Genomic DNA, 20,789 nt, shown 5'->3' with positions numbered 1-20,789 from the left:
CATTTCAGTCCAACAAAAAAAAATATTTTCTGTCAGTTCAGAAAAACAAGAAATTAGTTAGTGCATTCCTGGAATTGTGTTCCTAATAGCTTACAGACACACTCACCCCCTGAAGGTGCTGCCAGGGGCTTCCAAAGGGAAACCCTCATCTGACATGAAAAGGAGCAGAAGCTCTTCAAGCAGGCATAGGAGCAGCATCAGCTTTTGGGGGGGGTTGTCCCCATCCAATGGCCAATGCCACAATCTCAGTGCTCTGGGGTCAGGCAGGGACAGTCCCTGTGAGTGCCCTGACAAGGTCAGTGCAGGATGCATTAATGACAGTTCACAGAGGCCACCATAATCAGCCTTTTTTCCATCTTAAATCCATGAAGATCTTTGGGAGCATCTCCTTGTTACAGCAGGCAGGTCTTGCTCACGTGCTGAACAGGAGAAGCCACACCAAGGGACTGAAACCCACCAGCAGCCTTCCCTGGACAGGCACAGCCACCTCCCAGAGCAGCCTGGGCACGGTGTCCCCAGCCACTGCCTCTCCTGCACCCACACTCAGCAGCTCAGCCACACCCCAGGTCCTGCTGCCCTCAGCAGCTCCATGTGAGCCCCCTGAACTTCCCCCTCTTCCAAGGGAGGAAGCCAGCCAGGTAGGAATGTCCTCGGAGTGACTGGGATGGCTGCAGATGGGTGCATTCTCCCACCTTTCCCACAGCCCCTCGCCAGAATGGCCTATCCAGGAGACAAATGGCAGCGAGGGGCTCCTCTGGCATCTGCAGCTCAGCTGTTGGCTGCCTTTTTCTATTGGGTTATTCTTTGGGAGGTCACAGTGGCAGATGTGCCTGGCTGATGGGAGCTGCCTGGGAGAGCCTTCCTGGCCCCAAGGCAGACAAGGGTGAGGCAGGACAAAGCTCCTCTCTATTAACGATGAACCTTTAATCCTTTTACTCACCCTCCTGCTACCTCTGGCTTTTTCTAACTGCCTCTAAAGGAACCTTTTCTTTTGTTTTTTAATTACCAGCTTATTGTAGGCAGTGACACTTGGTCAGTCTAAAGCTCACCCAGGACCCTTTCACTGCAGTTCTAAAGGAAAAGGGCAAAGCCATGATCATCATTAGTGTCATAATTTTGCTTTTTGCATCCAAATGAGAAAACAGCTGAGCACAGCACAGAAATGAGACCAGGAATAAGGCAGGACTAAGGGCTTATGCTGCATCCACCTTCATCAAAAAAATCATAAATTTTGGAGGACAGTACAGCATTAAAGAACAGTTAAAGTTTCTTCTCTTGCTTTTTTCCAACATTGAAATTACTATTTTTCTTTGATTGAGTTTTAAGCTGAAAGAAAACAATCAACCTCTGTTTGAATCAAATTGGTTTAAGAACAAGGAAGTGTTTTCCATACCCTAAATTGACACAAGGCCTGGACTAACTCCTGCTGAGGTAACAACTGGAGCCAGGTGGAGTCAAAAGGCTCAGTGGGAACTGGACTGTACCAGAATAAAACACATCACTGCCAACACAACACACAGGAAAAACAACCGAGAGAGAAGAAAATTAGGGTCAACCAACAAGTCACAGAATACTGACCCACCACTGTGTCTTCACCAAGCTGTTTGCAGCACAGTCACTGCTGGAAATAAATCCTATATGTGCCATCCACTCAGATGATGCATTTGCATTCTGATTCCATTGGTACCATGGAGTGAGTACAAAGCATTACATCATTTCAAATTAAGAAGGCAAATCAAGCATTATGTATGTACATGTTTTAATTCATTTTAAAAATTGTCTACATTTAAGGATAAATTTCAAGGGTTCCCTTATATTATTTCTGTTACAGTAGATTATACCTGAATAATGTGCATAGTAGCTTTAACATTACTGTTTTTTCTCTTTTTTTTTGTTTTGTTGTGAAAATTATCAGTTGCAGGTAGCAATGTAACATCTCAACCACAATCACAATACGTGCAGGATGCCCAGCCAGAAGCATTTCTCAGTTGACTTGCAGTAGCACAGCACTTTATAATTTGTGTATCACTTTTTTTTTTTTTTCTAAGTTTAGTTCAGATGTGGCTCAAGAAGCAAAAACAAACTTTCTTCATTCAGTCTCAAGTGTGGGGTCAGCTCACAGCTGTGATCTGCTCCACTGGAATTACTGACCATTAATTTTTTTTTTTTCCCCAGAGCACACCTGCATTTGCCTCCATGCTTTTCTTAACATGAGTGCAAACTAGGGGATGTGATTTGAGTCCCTTCATTAGAGGGGCTAAATGAGCCCTGTGCAATGGTTCTGTCTCCCAGCCCTGCTTCCTGCATGGACAGGAGCACGGAGGGCTGAATGCTCCAAAGGTGATGCAGGGGGAGGTAAGAACCTCTTGAGATGGGGAAAAGGGAAAAAAATAAATAAAACAAGAAAGCTAATAGTGCTCCCAGTGTGAAACTCTGACATGTGAAGCATTTCTGTTTCCAGATGATCAGTCTAGCTGCTTAAAGAAGGTATTCAAACCACCTACAGACATCTCAGACACTAAGTCTCCTTACAGAGTCTGTGTTAAAGCCAAGCCCTAGCCAGAGTGTCTCCATTAAATACTCAGGATTAGGTGCTGTGAATACCATCCCTTGCCTCCCCCAGAACCTTTCCTCACCCACAGAAAAAAGTGCTTTTGCTTTTTCTACCTGATAAACGCTCGGGTTGCTCGGTCCTGTGCCCTATCCCATGTGTTTGTACTGAGATCTGTCCCGAGGGATCTGCACCTGGCTGGCTGTCAGCTTGTGGTGGATGTGGTAGATGCCAAGGGTAATCACGATAACCAGCCCCAGGATCAGCCCCAGGATCAGGGGCAGGGTTTCTTCCAGCTGCTCCCTCTGGTCCACCGGGCACTTGTGTTCTGCAGGGGAAGAAAGAGGGGAAAGAGGGACATGGCTGAGACTCTGCAGGGGAAGAGAGAGGGGAAAGAGGGACGTGGCTGAGATGCTGTGAGCTGTGCTGCCTGCAGCTCCCCAGTCACGGCTCCGTGCAGGACGGAGCGGCCGCAGCTGCCCACGGAGCCTCAGGGAGAAAATCAATTACTTTGGAGCAAAGTGGAATCACTCACAACACAGGGAGAGGCTACATCTATCAAACCAGCCCACACACTGGAAAAACACTTCCATGCCCATAAGCTCAGCCCTCTGTGCCACACACCAATGGCCTTGTTGGGAATGGGGCAGCTGAAGTCTGAGTTTCCTGAGCCGAAGAGCTGCTTTGTTGATTTAGGCAGAGTGTCTGGAGAGGCCTCAGCATCAGTAAGGCTTTAATTCTGCACCAGACTCACCCTGCACATCATCCAGAGAGTCTCCCTCTACCTGCAAGTTGGCAGAGGTCCAACAGCACTGCTGCCCCTCTCCATTAGCTCCCCATAGGAATGGCACCAGCCCTGGCACAGCACAGGGCTGTGTCTGTGTCAAAGAGCACCCCAGCACCCCACATGGTCCACCAAATACACCAAAGGAGCAGCAGAAGCAACATGAGCCCTGCCAGTGTTCTTGTCTCTGACTGGTGAGTCTCTGCCATAGCCTAATAAACCACTAGAAAATAGTGATACAATGGGAAAATACTTTTTTGTTGAGCTTGGAAAGGCCACTAAGGTCAGGAAACATGGTACACTGGTAATCCTGGCCCAGCTCCCTTACACTTCCAGAGTCTACTACAGACCAGAGTGACAGGGTCATGATGCACATTTTTCCCCAGAGGATTGCTGCTTCTCCACGCTGATGGACAGGCAGGGTCCATGCTGCTGAGTTGGGGCTGCCAGGCTAAAAAGAAGAAAAATGCCAGTTTTGGGGGGAAAAAAAGATATGTGATACAGGAAGGACAATTCTCTGGCTCATGTTCTTCATTGTATTAGAAACGTGATGAAAACAATGACAACTTTAAGGAAAACAAAAAGGGAAAATAGAAAAGCTGTGTGTTAGATGAGTGAATACAATAAAGACTGTCCAGATGGGTCCCCCAGGCAGCTGATTGCAGAGATCTGCAATAACCACGAAGAGCAAACGCTCCACAAATCTAACAGCATGTGGCAAAGAGCAGGAGAAACCCAGAGACCCCCAGGCCCAGGTAGGAGGTAACAGCAGGGACCCATCTCCGGTGGTGCCGGCACCTCCAGGAGCTTCACTGCTCCTGAAGTGCAGCCTCCTCCCAGTGATGGCATCAGGAAACATTTCAAGCTGTAAATGAGGTAAAACAAAAAAAAAAAAGCAAAAGTGGAACGTTGTCTAACACAAAAGAACATCCTTTTCAGTTCCAGTTGCTCACTGTTTCACCAGAGGAGTGATTAATCACCCGGACTGTGGCAAAGGCAATTCAGCAATTGCTGCAATGCAGGGGTTTTGTTTGTTTGTAGTAAGGAGAATGGGGGGAGAAATCCTAATGATTACTTAGCTCCCAAAATTGGGTTTCTAGTGCTCTGTGGAATTGTTCCCAGTTTTGGATGCCAAGGCCCAAGCAGCTCACAGGGACACAAGCCCAGGCTGAGCTGACTGCAGGAAAAGCCACTCACAGGGCAGTGCTGTGGGGCCAGGGGTGCTTTGACCCCTCTCCCCACAGGTACAAAGCAGCACCGTTCCCATGGGAAGCTCCAGGAGTTCCTGTGCACCCCCCACATGGCTGCAGACAGAAAGTACTGAGGTGCCAATGAGCAGGAGATCACTGTGGCTGGACACTGATTTTTGCTTAGGAAGTGGCTTAGCTGAAACCAAACAGAAGATGGAAAGAAAGCTGCTGGAAACCCAGCTGAGAGGATTCCCAGTGCTCAAACACACCGGGTTTTCCACACCTTTCCCTAAAGAGGAATACTCCAGGAGAATGGGCTGGATGTGGGGGACTGCAGCCAGTGGAGAAGGCAAAGCTGAAAGCACCAGTGCAGAAAAAAGACCCAGCTCTAAAGTACCCACTTGTAACATTTGAATTCCACCAAATTTTGCCAAAGCAAACCGGCTGCAGGACACAAAACACGCCAGACGCTGTGGCCAGGGATCCATGGTCCATATCAAGCCACAGCTGTGTTTAAGGGCCTATGTCACGACTCAAAAAGGTGTCAGCTCCTGCAAGCAACCAAGGAAGAGCATTCTTTATTGTGACACAATTTTAACAGGATTAAAATAAAATAATAAAGAAAGCCAACAGGCAGGAGAAGAAAACAGCACCAAGCAAAGCTGTCAGTCTCCAGCAGCACATCCCCAAACCCAGCTGGACCTACTGCACCTCTGCAGCTGCCTCTGCCCTACCCACACCTTCTCCTTGCCAAAAACATCCATTTTCTCCTTTTGGAGCAGACCACCAAAGCCTGGGCTCTTTGGAGACTGCAGGGGGAATGGGAATGGGGGGACCCAGTATGGAGGCACTGGGAAGTGCAAAGTACTAACACATCTGCAAGAGAAGTGAGGCTCTCTGGGTGCTCACTTCTAGGAGGATGAATTCTCTATTTTAACATTAATATCATGTTAATCCACATAATTTTACGATGAATAAAAATACTTTCACATTTATAACAAGATACTTTAACATTTATACAGCATTTTTCACCCCAAGAATTCAAAGCAAAGGCAATGAGGTCCACAACCTGGCAGGGCAGCAGGCAGGCAGCAGGTATCATTCCTGCTCCATCAGCACAGGAAAAGGCAAAGGGGGAACAGGAGCGGAGAAGGCTTTGCATAAAATCCATGGCAGACAAATTTGGACCTTCAACCCCCTCAAGTATGGTTAGGTTGATGCTTGACAAAAGAAGAACCACTGCACTGGGAAAAACTATGATTTCAAAATTAATGACCCTGCAGGTAAACAGCCCTTTCTGTCAAATTTTTCCAAGTATTTTGCTCCAGGTCACAGGGATCTCATCATTTCCCAAATTACCGGAGTATACCCTCAGTCCAGGGAAGCAAGAAGGTCCCTGGCAAAAAAGAGGCATTTCAGGCGATGCTGGGAACTCTGCATCGTCCCGAACACGGCGGGGCCACCCCTTTGCCAGGGTGGTGTCACCCAGTCCCTGCCCCGTGCAACACCCGCTGCAGATGGATACAACGGAGGTGTTCAGGTACATTCCTCGCCGTTCCTTTGTGCTGTGCCTCCTCCCAGGCTCACGTACTACCACGGTTTCTATGGTGAGCGCTCACCCAATTCCAGTACCGGGCTGTGAAACCACCTAAGAGCCCATTCTCCTCTTCCAGAATCCTTCTGCGGCACAAAACCCGGCAAAGGCCCAGCGCCCTCCCGCAGGCAGCGGCAGGAGCCCGAGCATCAGCACCGGTATTGCCCAAAGGGGTGGAGAAACAGCTCCGCTGTGTCCGGCATGACAAGGTTCCCGAGATTTTGAGATGGGTGTTTGTAAGTAAACACTTAAAACAAGCAAATAAAGAAATAAGGATCGGGTGCTTTTTAGAAAGTGGCTGCATGCCTTGGGGCAAAGGACCCTTGAGAAAATGTGGCCCTCAAGTGGGAGGTCACAGCTCCCTCTGAGCCACTCCAGGATCCCGGTCTCTGATTATCAGGTGTTGTATCCCTTTGTATTAGTATTTTTCATTGTATTGACTTATATTCACATTTTTAGATGTAAAATCAAAAGAGCTGACAGTTTCTCTGGGGTTCTTTTGTCAGTTTAAATCTTCTTCCACCTTCTTGATCCAGCTCTCATTTTACTCATCTTCTAAGCTGAAAAATGTATATACACTTTCCCTATTAAAATAAGTTAGTAAACTCTGAATGAAAAAAAAAAAAACTCTGCTGCTTCTCTATTGAAAAATAAAAATGTAAATAAATAAATGTGGGCTTGTGAAAGTTGGAAGCAGTGTCTCAAAAAAAAAAAAAAATCACTCTAGCACATGAATTTAAGAATTTAAAAAAACAAAAGACCATCCAATCATTGCCTACAAGGTTTTTAATCTATCCCTACCAGGACACTGTCAGGAGTAATGAAGAAACCTTTCTCCCATTTCTCTGTGGGAAAAGGGCCCCAACCCTCCTGCATCTTGGTGGTTCTTCTGTTCTAGCAGGTCTCTTTCTCTACTCCGAAATATTTTAAAATGTTCTGTAGCTTGTTCATAATTAATAGGAATTTTACCTAATGGGAAATTAATGAAGCAAAAAGGAGAAGGCTAATTACTATAATTTGAGATTGGCAGCGATTCTCAGACCCCACAAAGGATCCTGTTCTGCCATGTGTGTGCCAAGGACAAGCTCAGCTGGAGGGGAAGTGCTGCTGGTAGAGCAGCAGTGCCCTGGATGGAGCTCCATTGATAAATCACCTCCCAGGACTTCTGACCACCCCTCCAGGTGCTCTCTGCTGGTTAACTTCTAGTGGAATTCAACAAAAAGGAGTGTAATTGGATAAATGGGAGCAACAACTACAGAAAACCCCATTGAGCTTGACAAAGAGAGAAGCCATTCCTCTGGAGGAGGAATTCCCTCCATGTGTTTAAAGACTGCTAAACCAACACCATCTCTTTGTGTGCTGGAAAAAAGAAAAGCCCACCAAACTACAGCAACAAAAGAGAAAACAAAATAGAAACAAGTTTGCTGCCTGACAGGAATGAGCATATCACAAAAACAGCAGGTAGGTTCCTTTGGCAGTGAGCCCCGAGTTTGGTTGTTTTAACTGGGAGCACTAGGACTTCACGAGTTTGATATCATGGAGACACAGACTTGCATATTTTAAACGCACTGTTCTCAGCCCTTAAGGTCTGCCCAGCCCAACCCTGAGTGCAGGAATCCTGGATCCAATGGAGGAAAAAGGAGGGTAAAGCTACGCCAACAAAAAAAATGACATCAAACTATTAAGTTTTATTTTTTTTCTCCCTGTAAATCTAAGAAAAATGTGGTACTACCTTGATACAAAAACATCCTGCCCACGGATAAAACCTACTCAGTATTGCACTGGCTTTGCCATGAGTAATTCAGCCAGGCAGAGCTCTGCCAGAGCCAGCACATGCAACAGCATGAATTTATGACATTAGTGAGAGGATGTGAGTCGTGAGTGCAGTCCCTCAGCTCTGCAGTCAGTGCTGGGCTTTTATTGTGTTCCAAAATATTTCCCACATGCAAAATAATAAAGCTCCACCTTTTTAATGCTAGGCTTGAATACCACCATTTTCTAACTCATTATTAAAAGAGTTGGCCATTACACATTTTATTTGCACCTGGTTACAATAACAGGCTTCACTAATTTCTGTGCTAGGGCAGCACTATGAAATTGGACTGACCTGACCTAATCCAGGTATGACTACACTGCCTCATTCAACCTGATGGGAAAACCAAGGGGCAGCCAGGGATGAGGAGCACCATGGGTTCCTTGGGATAAAGGAAACTGAAACTGCAGGAATCCCATCCCATGGCAGCATTGCTGCGGACTCCAGTGCAACCCTTTGATACAAAGGGCATGTTTTAACTCAAGTTTTTTTTTCTCCACCATGGATGTTAAAGAATCCCATAAGCAGAATGGCATCCCATGTGTTTGGTGCTCAAGGAGCTTCACTGAAGTCCCTGCTACGCTTCCTTCCCCTCACAAAGGGCATTAATCAAACAGAAGCCAGGAACGTGCACCCCCATCGTTCCCTGCCACTGCAGCAGCCCTAAGAAGCTCCTGGGGCTGTGCTGAAGCATTTTTCTGCTGCAGAGGGTTTTTTTCAGCCTTGCAGGGTTCCCCAGGGATGCTGCACTGGAGCTTTCTGGCAATCTGACTCTACAAGTCCTAACACAAGCCAACATACATACAATGATAGCCCATGTTTTCACAGCTAGGCTGAATATGCAAAGCTTTTTGGGGGACCATGGAGACAAGGAATGTGTTGGAGGGACTGCAGGGAGCACTGGTAACAGACTGCAGACAGGGGAACGTTACTCTGGAATGGGTGGGACCCAAATTCCTTCAGTACATTGCAACATCCCCAAAGGCCGTGGCAGCATCAGCACCTCGGGGATGCAGGACGTGCCTTTGCCCGCTCCTTACCTTCACTGAAGACAAAATCCGCGGGAATGTCGAAGGGCTGGAGCCGCACTTCGGACAGCAGGAGCTGCACGGACTTCTGGTGGTCGCTGGAGACGAGGGAGATGGTCTGCTGCGCCTGGCACTCGTAGGACCGCCCGGCAGGGGTCACCAGGGCCGAGAGCCGGTGCGAGCTGGCTGTGTGCTTCCCGGCTGGCCAGGGGACACACACGGGTCAGCCCCGACCCCGAGGGGCCCCACGAACACAGGCAAGGAGCCGAGCGCGGGCGTGACACGGCCGGGGCGCAATGCGGCAGCAGCCGCGCTGCTGCTCCCACAGTGTCCTCCCGGGGTGGGACACCCCACACAGCCAGGGCAGCTCCCACACCGGGATCGCCTCCTGGAAGGGGAGCACACAGCTCCAGCACACGGAGCTGCTCCACGAGGTGCAGAGCTGGCTCCGCTGCCGCCCACTCCGCTCCCGTCACAGTGTCCGAGTCCATGAAGCGAAATGGTTCCCGCGCACAGACACTCGGGGTTCAGCCCGGGACTATGGCTGTACTCCCTGCATTTGGGAAACAACCATTTCTGAGGCTGCACTTGGGCTCTGAATCCAGGTGGGAAGGAGCAGTGCCATTGGGGACCACACCACAAAGCAAGACAGGCCATAAAGCCTTTCCTGAAAATACAACGGGACCGTTTCACCCAAGTATAAATTAGAGAAAATATTTTCCCATCGCACCAAGCTTGTTTTGCAAGTGAAGACTGAATGCTGAGCCAGGTGGAATGAGGGGTGTCTTCCACTGCCCGCTTTTCCGCAGCCCTTTGTTCCCCTCCAGCAGCACAGAAAGGCAATCAGTGCTTCACATGGGCAGGGGCTGATGCAGCACGGCCAGCTCCGTGTTTTGGGGATTCAAACACTGGAAACACCAGTGGAAAAACAGCCCCAAAACCAGCATGCCCTATGGCAACAACTCTAAACGCCCTACTCACTGGAGTTGGAAAATCCTGAGGGAGAATGATTTGAAAATGACAATATTATTTTTTCAATTCAAGACAACACATTTCTAAGCCGAAATGAAATAAAAACAAAATGAAAACCAAAAGAATGGAAACCCAGTGAGAAAAGAGGAGGCTGCTGTGTGAGGAGATGTGTAGGAGAATGATACTGATGTCAATCTCGGTTATCTTGGGGAACTGCTGCTTTCCCACCTATTGAACCATCATGAGGATTACCCTCAAAAACAATCTCCACCCAGGAAAGGAGACAAGCTTTTCCAGCCCAGGTGTCTCCCCCTCGGGCCCTGGGTCCCACAGGACAGCCCGGGCAGCACAGCAAACTGGCAGAGCTGGGCTCTCACTTCCCCGACAACCGCGGTGACTAAAAACAAGGGAAAAAAAAAAACAAACAAACAGCTGAGAAAAAAAAAAAAAAAATCTGCGGTTTAAGCCCGGCAGCTGGTCCCGGCTTTGTGGGGAGGATTTGGGGTTTCCTTTTTCCCGTAAGCTACATTTAGCGAACAGCCCACGGGGTGCTCCCCTGGCAGCCCGGCCCCGCGCTCGCTCGCCCGCCCGCGGGGATCTCCCTTAAACCCCGAGCCCGGGCGCTTACGGCTGACGGCATCCTTGAAGTAGGTGCGCTCGGAGCTGTCGTAGGTGAACTGGATCCGGCTGAGCTTCCAGGACGCCTCCGGGCCCCGGGACGTGTTGTGCCCCTCCTGCCGAGACAGGGCCGGTCAGGACCCCGCGGAGCCGCCGCACCCCCGGCCCGACTCCCGGCGTGCGGGAAGCCCGTACCTTCAGGAAGGAGAGTTTGAGGGTGTACGCCTGGTCCAGCCAGGAGAGCTCCAGCTCCGACTCGTTCGTGCCGCACTTGCCCTTCATCTCGGCGCCCCGCGACAGTGGAATATCGGCTTGCTCCGTGATCAGCTGCAAGAGGGGAGCGGGGCTCAGCGGGGCGTCCCCCCGCACTGCCCCGGCTGAAAATCCTCGGAGGGAATAAAGGACTTTCCAAAAGTACCGGCAGATTTGTGCGTGTGTGTGTCCCCTGCCATCCCCGGTCCTGCAGGAGCCCCGGACCCCCCGGGCCGCCCCTGGCCCCCACTCACATCCACATAATTGCTGGCCCACACGTCGTACGGGACGATGAACTTGGCGGCGAATTCGGCCATGAGACACGTCGTCCGGTTTTCCCGCACCACGAAGATGTCCTTCTCGGGGTTAGGGGAGAGCCCGGAGAGGTTTTCAACTTCTTGCTCGGCGGCCAGGCGAGCCGCGGCGTCTGCGGGCACAGCGGGGCTGAGCGCCGGCAGCCCCGGGCCCGGCGCCTCCAGACTCTGCCTTTCACCCTAACACCCCCCGCCACCCCCGAGCCCGCTGGAGCAAGCTACTCTATCGCGACGGGGAGTTCCTGTCGCGACAGAGCAGGTGGAGGAGATGTGGCAGCCGGTGGTGGTGATGCGAGACCGGTGCCGTGACAGCACCGAGTCCGTCAGCGCCAGCGGCTGCCTGGTCGCGCCAGGGCTCCGTGTCGCGACTCGACACCCAGGTACTCACGCAAGATGAAAAGCAGCCCCGGGAGACGCCCCCTGGCCATCCTCCCTGCTCGATCCCGGCCTGGCCGCGGCTGCTGCAGCTGCTCCTCCGAAAGGTCCGCTCCGGAGAAAATAAAAAAAAATTAAAAATAAAAAGGAGCGGGGAAAAAAAGCCGCACACCTCCTTTCTCAGGAGCCGCACAGGCTGCAAAAGCACTCTGCTGCGGAGTGGCGGGGAGGAGGGACGGGGAAAGTGTGTGGGTGTGCGGGGAGGAGGAGGAGGAGGGGAGATGCCGGCGGAGCTGATGGAGCGCCCACGCCGAGGGACGGGGCGTACGCGCAGCCGGGCAGGGAGGAGGGAAGAAGGGATTCCCCCCCTCAGGCGCCGAGGCAGCCGCGGAGAGGCTGCCGGGGATCCCCGCGGGGAGCTCGGGCCGCCCGACGCGCGGCTGGAGAGGAGCCGGGCTCACCCCGAGCGCTCCCCGCTATCCCGGCAGGGCCGGCGCCGAGAGCGGGGCCGGGAGCCCCTCGCTGCGGCGTTGTGCCGGCGGTCCCTGCTGGAGAGGCCGGCGGGATGGAGGAGGGGATACCTATTCCAGTGCCGGCTGCTCACGGAGCGTCACTAATTTCGGTGAAGGCGAACAGCTGCTCCGCGTGTTAATTTAGGAAGAAACGTGCAGTTATTTTTGTGTAGCAAGGTCGGAAGCAAACCCGCATCCTTCTGTGAACGGCCATCGACACACCTGGGCTCTAAGATGTGACAAACCACAACGCGCACCGTAACATAAAACCAACAGCCCCCCGAGGGTGCTTTTAAACAGAAACAACACCGCCCGTGCGGGGCGTTTTTGGCGGGGACAGGCAGGAGGTGCGCTCGGAGGTGGGACAGGTACCAGCTGAGCCGGGGCACTCAGGGCTTTGTCCCTGGCCGGGTTAAAGGTGCGAGACAGGCCCGGCGCTGAGCGGAGAGGGGGCTGAGAGCACGGGGGCTGCCCGCCCCCTGCCCTGCCGCCTCCGGGCCCCCTCAACTCCCTGCCAATGCAGCACTTCCCTCGCTCGCTGTCAGCCCGGGCCAGGGGCGGCGTTGCGGGAGGAGCTGGCGACCCCAGCCCGCTCCGTGCGATGCAAGTGCGGCCGACACCCGTGCTGCTCCCTTGCTCCGGTGATGCCACGTTGAAATATTTCTTCCCGCCTCTCACCGGGACCTTTTTTCGGAGCTTTAACCCGCTGCCACTCTTGCCCCGGGACCAGGAGCACATCCAAATATTTACAATTCACAGCGATATCAAGTCCCAGGAATGAAGGACCCTACACTGAGGATGGTTTTTTTAGTAAAAAGCTAAAGGGACGACAGCGATCCAGAGTGATAGCAATACTGGATTCACTACCAATTCACATTTCTAGTTCAGGAAAAGGCATCTGGAGGAAACGGCACGAGGTTTTGCAAACCAAGATATTGCAAGGTGAGTTTTGATTGTGGGCAGCTGTCCTTTCTCTGCCAGGGCACACATGTGCAGAGAGGGGCTTTCTTGCTGGGAAATAGCTTTTTTAAACAATAAAAACTGACACTAAAGGAATATTAAAAAAAAAAAAGCTATAATGTTGAAATTCCTTTTATGCTTTCTGTGCATAATAAATATATCCTGACCATTTCCCCTCTTTCTCCTGCTTCATGATAAAAAGCCATTCCTGCACACCCCCAGAGTCAGACCTTTATTAGTTGCGATACAGGATTAACCTATGGATAATAATTTCAGGGGACTATATAAAGGGAAAAAATTTTAATCTTCTACAAAATATAACCTTTGACTGTAACAGGCTGCATTTCTGTGGTGATTTTAGTCCTGGCTTCCTCAGGTCTTGATGAGCTCGGCGTTTGACTACCCTTTATTTCCTTCGCTTCTCCACTATTTAATTTCCAGCCTTTGTGAATTTTCTAGGTAGATTTTAAGGCCCAAAAGACATTATTCTGAGCAGCTGTCCCTGCATCCAGCCTGTGCATGAGGGTCCAGGGAGCAGCTGGGAGAGAGCAGCTGTGCTGGAGGGAGGGCAAGGCTGCCCCACAGCACAGAACTGGGCTCCCCCAGCTGCACAGCACAACAAAGCCTTCAGCCCCAGGAACTGCCACTTCCAGCCTGCAGAGCTGCATTCATCCTGCTCCCCGTGGCGAAAAAGAGGGAAAGGCCTAAGACTTCTTAGCACTGAGCAACTCCCAAAACAGAGCAGAAAGGTCTCATCTGAGTGAGCCAAAGCAGCATCAGCCACCCTGAAATGCTGTGACCAGGGACAGTTTATGGTCCCAGACTAGGTCACCTAAAACCAGCCCTGCCACCTGCCCTTACCGCCACCTCTGGAGACTGCCTGGGTATCTCTGAAGGCTGAATCCCCCTTGCTATCCCCAACTACCAGACATAACAACTCTTAGCAGCCTCCTTGAAGCGAGCACACAGTACCAGCTGCAGCACTGGGACCACTACTGATGCAGCCAGCAGGAATAGGGCTTTATATCCAATCGTGTTTGCCACTTGCAGCTGGTTTCGCAGGCAGACCCTGGGCTACGGCACCTGAGGGGTATTTTGGGTGGTGCAGTTTAACTGCATGCAGGTGGTACAGGGGTTAAATAGGCCCCCACCTGGAAACAGCCAAGTTAATGACCAACCCCCAAATTATTGCAAGTGAAAGAATAGCAGGCTGCCTATGTGTCATGACCCTCCCCATCACAGCTGAGCTGAATTTATCTGAAGCGATTCAGAGACAGAAGATCTGCCATTCCCTCCATGAAATTTCACTGAAGTGGAATCTATCACTCTGGTAGGGAATGACATTTTAAACTGCTTTAACTCAGTATCAATGTTCAAATTGATTAGCCTATTTCATCTCAATGGAAATTCTCACCTCATTACATTAGCGGCCAAACTTCAAATAATTTTTGAATCAAATACTGCTTAAACAGTATTTCAAAACACTTAGCTGACAAAATTCATCACTTAATTCCAAATTACTGCCTGCATTTTATGCTAAATTGTCAGTGGATGAAATACGTATCAGTGTGGGGAGCTGAGCCTGGCAGCTGAGGTTTCCTACTTGGCAGTTTCACAGAAGCCTGTTTTTCTGTCTGAATTGATGGATGTCTCGCTGCTGGCTGGGCAGGGAGCACAGACTCAGACTGAGGCTCTGGACAGTATTTTCTGTCCTTCCAAAACCTGCCTTTTCCCCTCAGGGGATAGGATGCTCACCAAGGAATTAAATAGGCAGGTTTGATCTTCTCAGGGACAAGCCCTCCATTCCCAGTGGTTTCTTTAGCAGGTAGGGCAGGGCTTTCCAATCAGGCTCTATGTGAGCTTAAGATGTTTTACCATCCAGTTCTCTCCATACCTGGTCTGTCATTTGCTTCTCCTTACAGGCTAAAAACCACTGCAGTAGGCAACAGTGTAAAATTCCAGCTCATCACACTGTCTTCACCACCTGTGTTTTAGAGGACCTTTTTAATTAAAAGAAAAATCATCATAAAAATCCTGTCCAGCATGCTCTGAAAACTCTTCTGCTTCCAGCTCCATCCAGCATTTGAGCCAGGCTTAGAGAGCTGCTCTCAGTACACAAGATGTCTTTTAAAACACTACCTTCACAGGCTGTGGCATCAGAATGGGAATTCTGAATACGCATCACAAGTCTGCTCAAACCCTGCTTTAAACACCTAAATATTCACTGACCTCTGTCTCAGTTGCTGCTATGCTGTGCTTGGGTTGCTGCATTTCCAGATTGTGCTGCTGCACTCTGGGGCAGTTCTCTAGTGCTGCACAATGCTTCTATCACTTATATAAAATTTAAAAAAAAAGACTCCTTTGACTAAATAAGCTGTGATAGAAATATATTTACACTATGCACATTTTTACAGGAAATACAACTTGCTAAAAATCTGCAATTAATAACACCACCACCCTGCAATTCACTGTAGTCAAAACTAAAGGATTTGAATTTTTAAGGTTTTTATTAGAGAAGTTGAAAGTTTCATCTCGGGACTGACAATAACATAATTATCTCTCTTCATTTATTTTGTTTATAGGAATATGTAGAATTTGTTTGTACAAGCATATACAACAAAGTAATTGGTGCTTAGTACATTGAAATCAGAAATCTGATTTGTTCTAAACTACCAGTTTTCCATGCAGTCATCTTTGAATTGGCAGCATGGACAAATTCCAAGCCGAATGCTTACATGCATTGTTTTGCAATATAACTACAGCAAGCTCTGGAAACATGCAAATTAACATATTAGCAAATTGTTTTTATATCTAATGGACATAAAAAGGTTATTCCTGATATGAAATTCTGAAAATCTGCATAAATACTTCTGTGTAAAATTAAATTAGTTATGTACTTCTCTTTTACTACAAGTATCAAGAATGCCCACGTAATTAATATACACACATATATATAGAGATCTTGTAATGCTAAAAGTCTTTGTAATTAATCAAACAATATTCTGTGCCATACATTTACTCAGTATTTACCAGCTAGTAGCATGACTGTGGTCATATAGTAGGCATGACAACCTTAGTAGCATTTGTATCACATGCAAACATACTCTTAGCATTTCTGTTTACTAAATTTTATCACGTAGCAACATGTATGTGATTTTCTACAATGTTGTGTTTCCCAAGTGTATAAATACTTTTTACATTTTCACAGTTACAAACTTTTTGCCAAAAGCCATTTAAACAATCTTTTAAGTTACAATGAACTGTAGTATCTGGGATCTGCAACAACAGGATCAAAATGCAATTTCTTTACAAGCAATGTAGGATGTAAACTTTTTCTTAAAGTGCCTAATACGTAATTCCTTAGAGCACTGATCAGTTTTGGCACGAATATACTGTATTTCTCTCAGGTTATCCACTGCAATGACTTCTACAGGATATTGGCTCCCCTCAGAATTGATAAGAGTTGATATGGCACTTGTGAATGACATTGTTAGGCTGCAGAAATACCCTGTCAAGTTACTAATGAAGCTGATGAATTTGGCCGATGACTTTGTACATGCTGTACTTTTGAATATACAAAGTTATCTTTCAACTGCCCGCTGCCTAAAAAAAACCCATTTAAATATAATTTAAAATCACCCAAACTCAGCCCCTTACTATCCTTACTATCCTAATTATTACTTGGCATAAGGTCCCGTTCAGTGGGCTCAGGGAACACCAGGTGCGGAGCATCTGACAAGGCGTGGTGTGGCGGGGTCTGGCAGGACAGGGTTTCTGCACAGCACATCACACATGAGAACACAAATGGGAAATCACACGACTCGAACTACAGCTCTGTTGCCATCTCAAATGAAGTTAAAGGTATCTCCTGTGTTTCGAGGCTCTGATCGTGTGATTCTGACACAGACAAGGTGCCTGGTTGAGATACAGAAAGGAAAACAGGATGAGGTTTAAAAAGCTCTCTTCATCTTCGGGTTGGGGTTTTTCTGAACAAAGGAAATTCTTATGGAAATCCAACAAAGGAAATTCAGTGCCCAGTGTTAAAAAAGAAACAATGCAAACCTTAAAACCTTAATATATCAAGCTACCCTTGATATATTAATAACAAAAAAACCCAAAACAACCCCCTGCGAAAACCAGAAGCCCACTCTTCAACCTCAGCAATGTTATTTTGAATTTTGCTCTCATTTTAAGGATGCTGTGCTCTCCAACTTCAATTTGCTTGTTGAGGCTTTAAACCACTGTTGCTGGCCTGCGATCCATCTCTGCTTCCAGCTTCACCATCTGCTGCATCTCCTTTGCCTGCAATCCAAAATAACTGCGTGAAGCATTGCATTAGACCTTTTGCTCCCAATGAAGCACATTTCACGTGAGAGTGTCTGAGTGAAACACAGGCAAAGCACACTGAGGAGATAGGTAACAACATTATTTTTACACCCTTTGTCCCCCCACCCCATGTCACTCTGTTTTCAAAATTGGATGTAATCCTTATGTCTAAAGATTCTTAGGAAATATTTTTTTTATTCTATTCTGGGAGTCATGGGTTGACTTTCTAACTAAGTGTATGATAAAATGCAGAAGCCTCAGTTTTGGGCAAGAAGTTAGGCAGATGCCAATTTACTGTTTCTCCAGATAGGAAATGTCCAGGAATGCATTCTTACTGCTGTTGTGAGAGTACTGCAATGTGTTAATACCTGAAATTCATCCATGATCTAGGCTTGTTTCTTTCATAAAGACAAGGAATGACAAAAATCCATCAGTGTCACATCTCCCTTGCAGTAGGCAAGATTTTTAAGTAGTATTTTTTAAAAAATAGTTTATTTTTTAAAAATAATTTTTGTCTGACCTGGAGATCCTTATTGATTACAGAGGGGGTGTTTTTCACCTCAGGATTAGAACGCTGCTATGTGCTCCATGGGACTACACACCCTGAGTCCACCTGAAACTGTATCCAAATGCACTATTCAGCAATGCAAAATCCAGCAATGAATACATGCCAGACCTCACTATAAACTGTGCCTGCCTTGGGCTCTGCAGGCAGAGTTAAAGCTCTGTGTGTAAATGGTGATTGGCCTGGGAATCCCCTCTCAGAGGGCACTTTTTAAATTCCCTTCTCTCTCTCCGATGCACAGACACATTCTCTCCTCCTGTTAAGGTGTTTTGGTTCGAAACTCTGCAGTTTAAAGAAACTGAGATTCAGCATCTCCATTTTCCCCAGGGGTTCTCAATCTGGGAAGTTACTTAAATCCATGCCCCAAGGACCCTGAATAAATTGACCCAGAGGGCAATCTAACCCATCTATACAATCAAACTCAGGAGCATTAGGACAAGTTTTAGGAAGAGACAATCCAAGCTGCTATTTTCTTTGGTGTATTATCCATCATGGAGGGAATTATGTTAGGGGACTTGATTTATATAAACTATGTTCCCCCAGAAGTTGTAAAAGTTGCTTAGACAGAGAACTTTGCTATACAAGCTGCTACTTAAGGAGTCACCTCTTCTGGATGTGACACATATTTGCATAGGTTAAAATGGGTAGAGGTAGGTCTGCAATGAGGGTGCACCTCTATATTCCTTTTCAAGGTAAATGTGGATTTATGCAGATGTGACATACCTGCCTTCTTGAAAAATCTAGCCCTGCACTTGCTTAACCATCCTTATCATCTTCTTGGGGAAAAAAGTAATTATGATAACAGCAAAGCAACCATCATAAATATGATTAAAAATTAATTGACACTCTCTATTTAAATGACTTAAAAAGCTTGAAAGTAATGAAGAAATAATTTTAACATGAAAATATGGAAACACAATAAATAAATCAATATGGACAACCTCTTCTGAAATGTTGGCTGGATTTCACCTGTATGTGAAATGAAACATCCAAACAGAACAAAACCCAGTGTTTTTATCTTAGTGACTCACACATTTCACGTTTCAGGCTTGTGACTTGACTACAAGCACAGAGTGTCCTATAAATATTCTGTATCCCAGTGTACTATGTACAGAATTCTTTTAGAGAACCTGGCTTCAAAGACCACATTAGCATCTAGCAGAGGAGCAGGATCTCATTTGTGCCGTTCTGAGGCTGGGTCAGAGAGTGCATTCTGATGGGAACACACCAGCATGACAGGACAAGCCTCTGGAACCTACAGTGAATCCATGGAGTCAGGGGCAGCCAAGGGACTCTGTTTTCAGCATGTTCTCTACTGAGATCTCACACAAGCTAGGAAACACATACAGTAAAAAAAAATACTATTTTTCCCCCCCCAGCCTTATGAGAGTTTTTTTCATTATTATGTGTCCATAAAGAAATGTTTTTATAGTGGGTGCTGTCAGTAGTGCACAATGTTATCAGTTTAAGGGAGTAATTCAGATCAGGCAGTGCTGCACACAGAGATGATCCAGCCCAATGCAACTCTTTCCCTTGGAAAGATGGGTTAATAGGGATTTCTTGGAGTAACGATTATTTAGGAAGCCACAGAAGCACAGCTACATCATAAAGTGTAATTGGCAGAGCTTGTAACATGTTAGAATTTGAAGCTAATTTTAAAGTGCTCTTCCACAGACACTAGGAAGCTATTTCCAGCCATCTATTCTATATTTGGCTATTCTTAGTATGGAATTACTTATTTTATTACCATAAAGGATATTTGGAAACCCTTTGCAAAACTATCAGCATTAGCCTGTGTGTTAACACTAAAATACTTAGATCAATAGACACTCTCACAGACACAATTTAGAACTCTAAGCAGATCTTCCAGTAACAGCAGCTAATATACATGTTAATCTCTAAATATTTCCTCTGCGCATCACAGTTCATATTCATGTGAATTTCAGAAGCTAAAGCACAAAATACTGCTAATATTGTGTCAGGCTCAAATATCTGTGTGCAAACAAGATTAACACAGTGCTCACTGTGTCAATGGCACTTCCCAATGGTTGCATTTACAAGGAGGGCTCCAATGATAATGATTTAATTTAGAAGGAAAGCACACTGAAATAATAGTTTGCTTATTATACGTCCATCCTACCTTGTGTTTGAGACACTGCATGACAGGATTTCAAAAGCTGTTTGTACAAAAATAAAAATGTCAAAATCGAGTAATACAACAAGAAGCAAATTAAATGAATGAAAACTGAAGTGAGATTGAAAAATTAATGCAAGAAAAACATACATAAAACAAAACAAATTTAAATTTATAACAGTTTCTACTGAAGGCTGTTTCCACACATAATTCTACTTTTCTCCATTGTATATTTGTGTGAACATCTTCTTGCCTTGTTTGATCAGGAAAAAAAAAGTGTTTCAAAATCCTCATTAAACAAACACCACCTGAATCCAAGTAACTTCCATACATCAGTGTCTGTAACAGTGATACCAGAGCCAGCTGGGAGTTGCCCTGGTGCACTTTTGGGGCTACAAGGAAATGGTCCAAACAGCATGTATGGAAAGATATGCTCTGATGGATCAAATGAAAGTGAGTTAAAAAGCTGTTAAGGACAACTCCTGTGGTGGAGGCCACCACATGCCCACACAGGAGTGATAAGCAGCACACGGAGCAGCTTATTCCATTTAATAACTGATGATTTATCTGACTTAAATGGCAAATGAGCAAGCTCACATAGGCTGCTGTCATCCCTCAGCTGCAGAGCCGTAAGCCCAGGTGAGGATGTATCTAATTGTTCAAAGAGGTGAGCCTTCAGTGACTCACACTTGTCCCAGCTTCCTTATACAGATCGTGGTTATCACATTATGCTCAAAAGCACAACCAGAATCACTCTCTCCTCTCCTTATGCATTTTGAAAAATGGATCCAAAGCTCTCTG

The 20,789-nt window shown here is 47.1% G+C and overlaps 2 protein-coding genes across 11 annotated transcripts in view; both read right to left on the bottom strand.

Annotated features, from left to right (window-relative positions):
• Positions 1-1,742: 1,742 nt before the first annotated feature.
• Positions 1,743-11,976, bottom strand: LAMP5 (lysosome associated membrane protein 5). Its single transcript, XM_021540283.3, has 6 exons — positions 11,505-11,976; positions 11,057-11,229; positions 10,746-10,877; positions 10,561-10,666; positions 8,973-9,161; positions 1,743-2,879 (listed from the first exon to the last, which is right to left on the bottom strand). Exons 1-6 carry the CDS (start codon positions 11,542-11,544, stop codon positions 2,701-2,703), a joined length of 819 nt encoding a protein of 272 aa, XP_021395958.3. The 5' UTR covers positions 11,545-11,976; the 3' UTR covers positions 1,743-2,700.
• A 3,475-nt stretch (positions 11,977-15,451) lies between these two features.
• The window catches only part of PLCB4 (phospholipase C beta 4), a 190,541-nt gene continuing 185,203 nt past the window's right edge, over positions 15,452-20,789 (bottom strand). For 8 of the 10 annotated variants that reach the window (XM_077781972.2, XM_021540284.4, XM_077781974.2 and 5 more), the window contains 2 exons: positions 19,995-20,031; positions 15,452-17,265 (listed from right to left, as the gene is read on the bottom strand). In XM_077781972.2, coding sequence (XP_077638098.1) covers positions 17,177-17,265; positions 19,995-20,031 — 126 coding nt within the window. In that variant the 3' untranslated portion in view covers positions 15,452-17,176. The remainder of the gene's footprint in view (positions 17,266-19,994; positions 20,032-20,789) is intronic. The other 2 variants (XM_077781975.2, XM_077781976.2) reach the window with 1 other exon arrangement.

The sequence above is a fragment of the Lonchura striata genome, chromosome 3, assembly GCF_050655825.1.
Source record: "Lonchura striata isolate lonStrDom1 chromosome 3, ASM5065582v1, whole genome shotgun sequence".
NCBI lineage: Eukaryota > Metazoa > Chordata > Aves > Passeriformes > Estrildidae > Lonchura > Lonchura striata.
The sequence above is the reverse complement of the archived record's forward strand: the minus strand, read 5'-3'. Positions and strand labels throughout refer to the sequence as shown.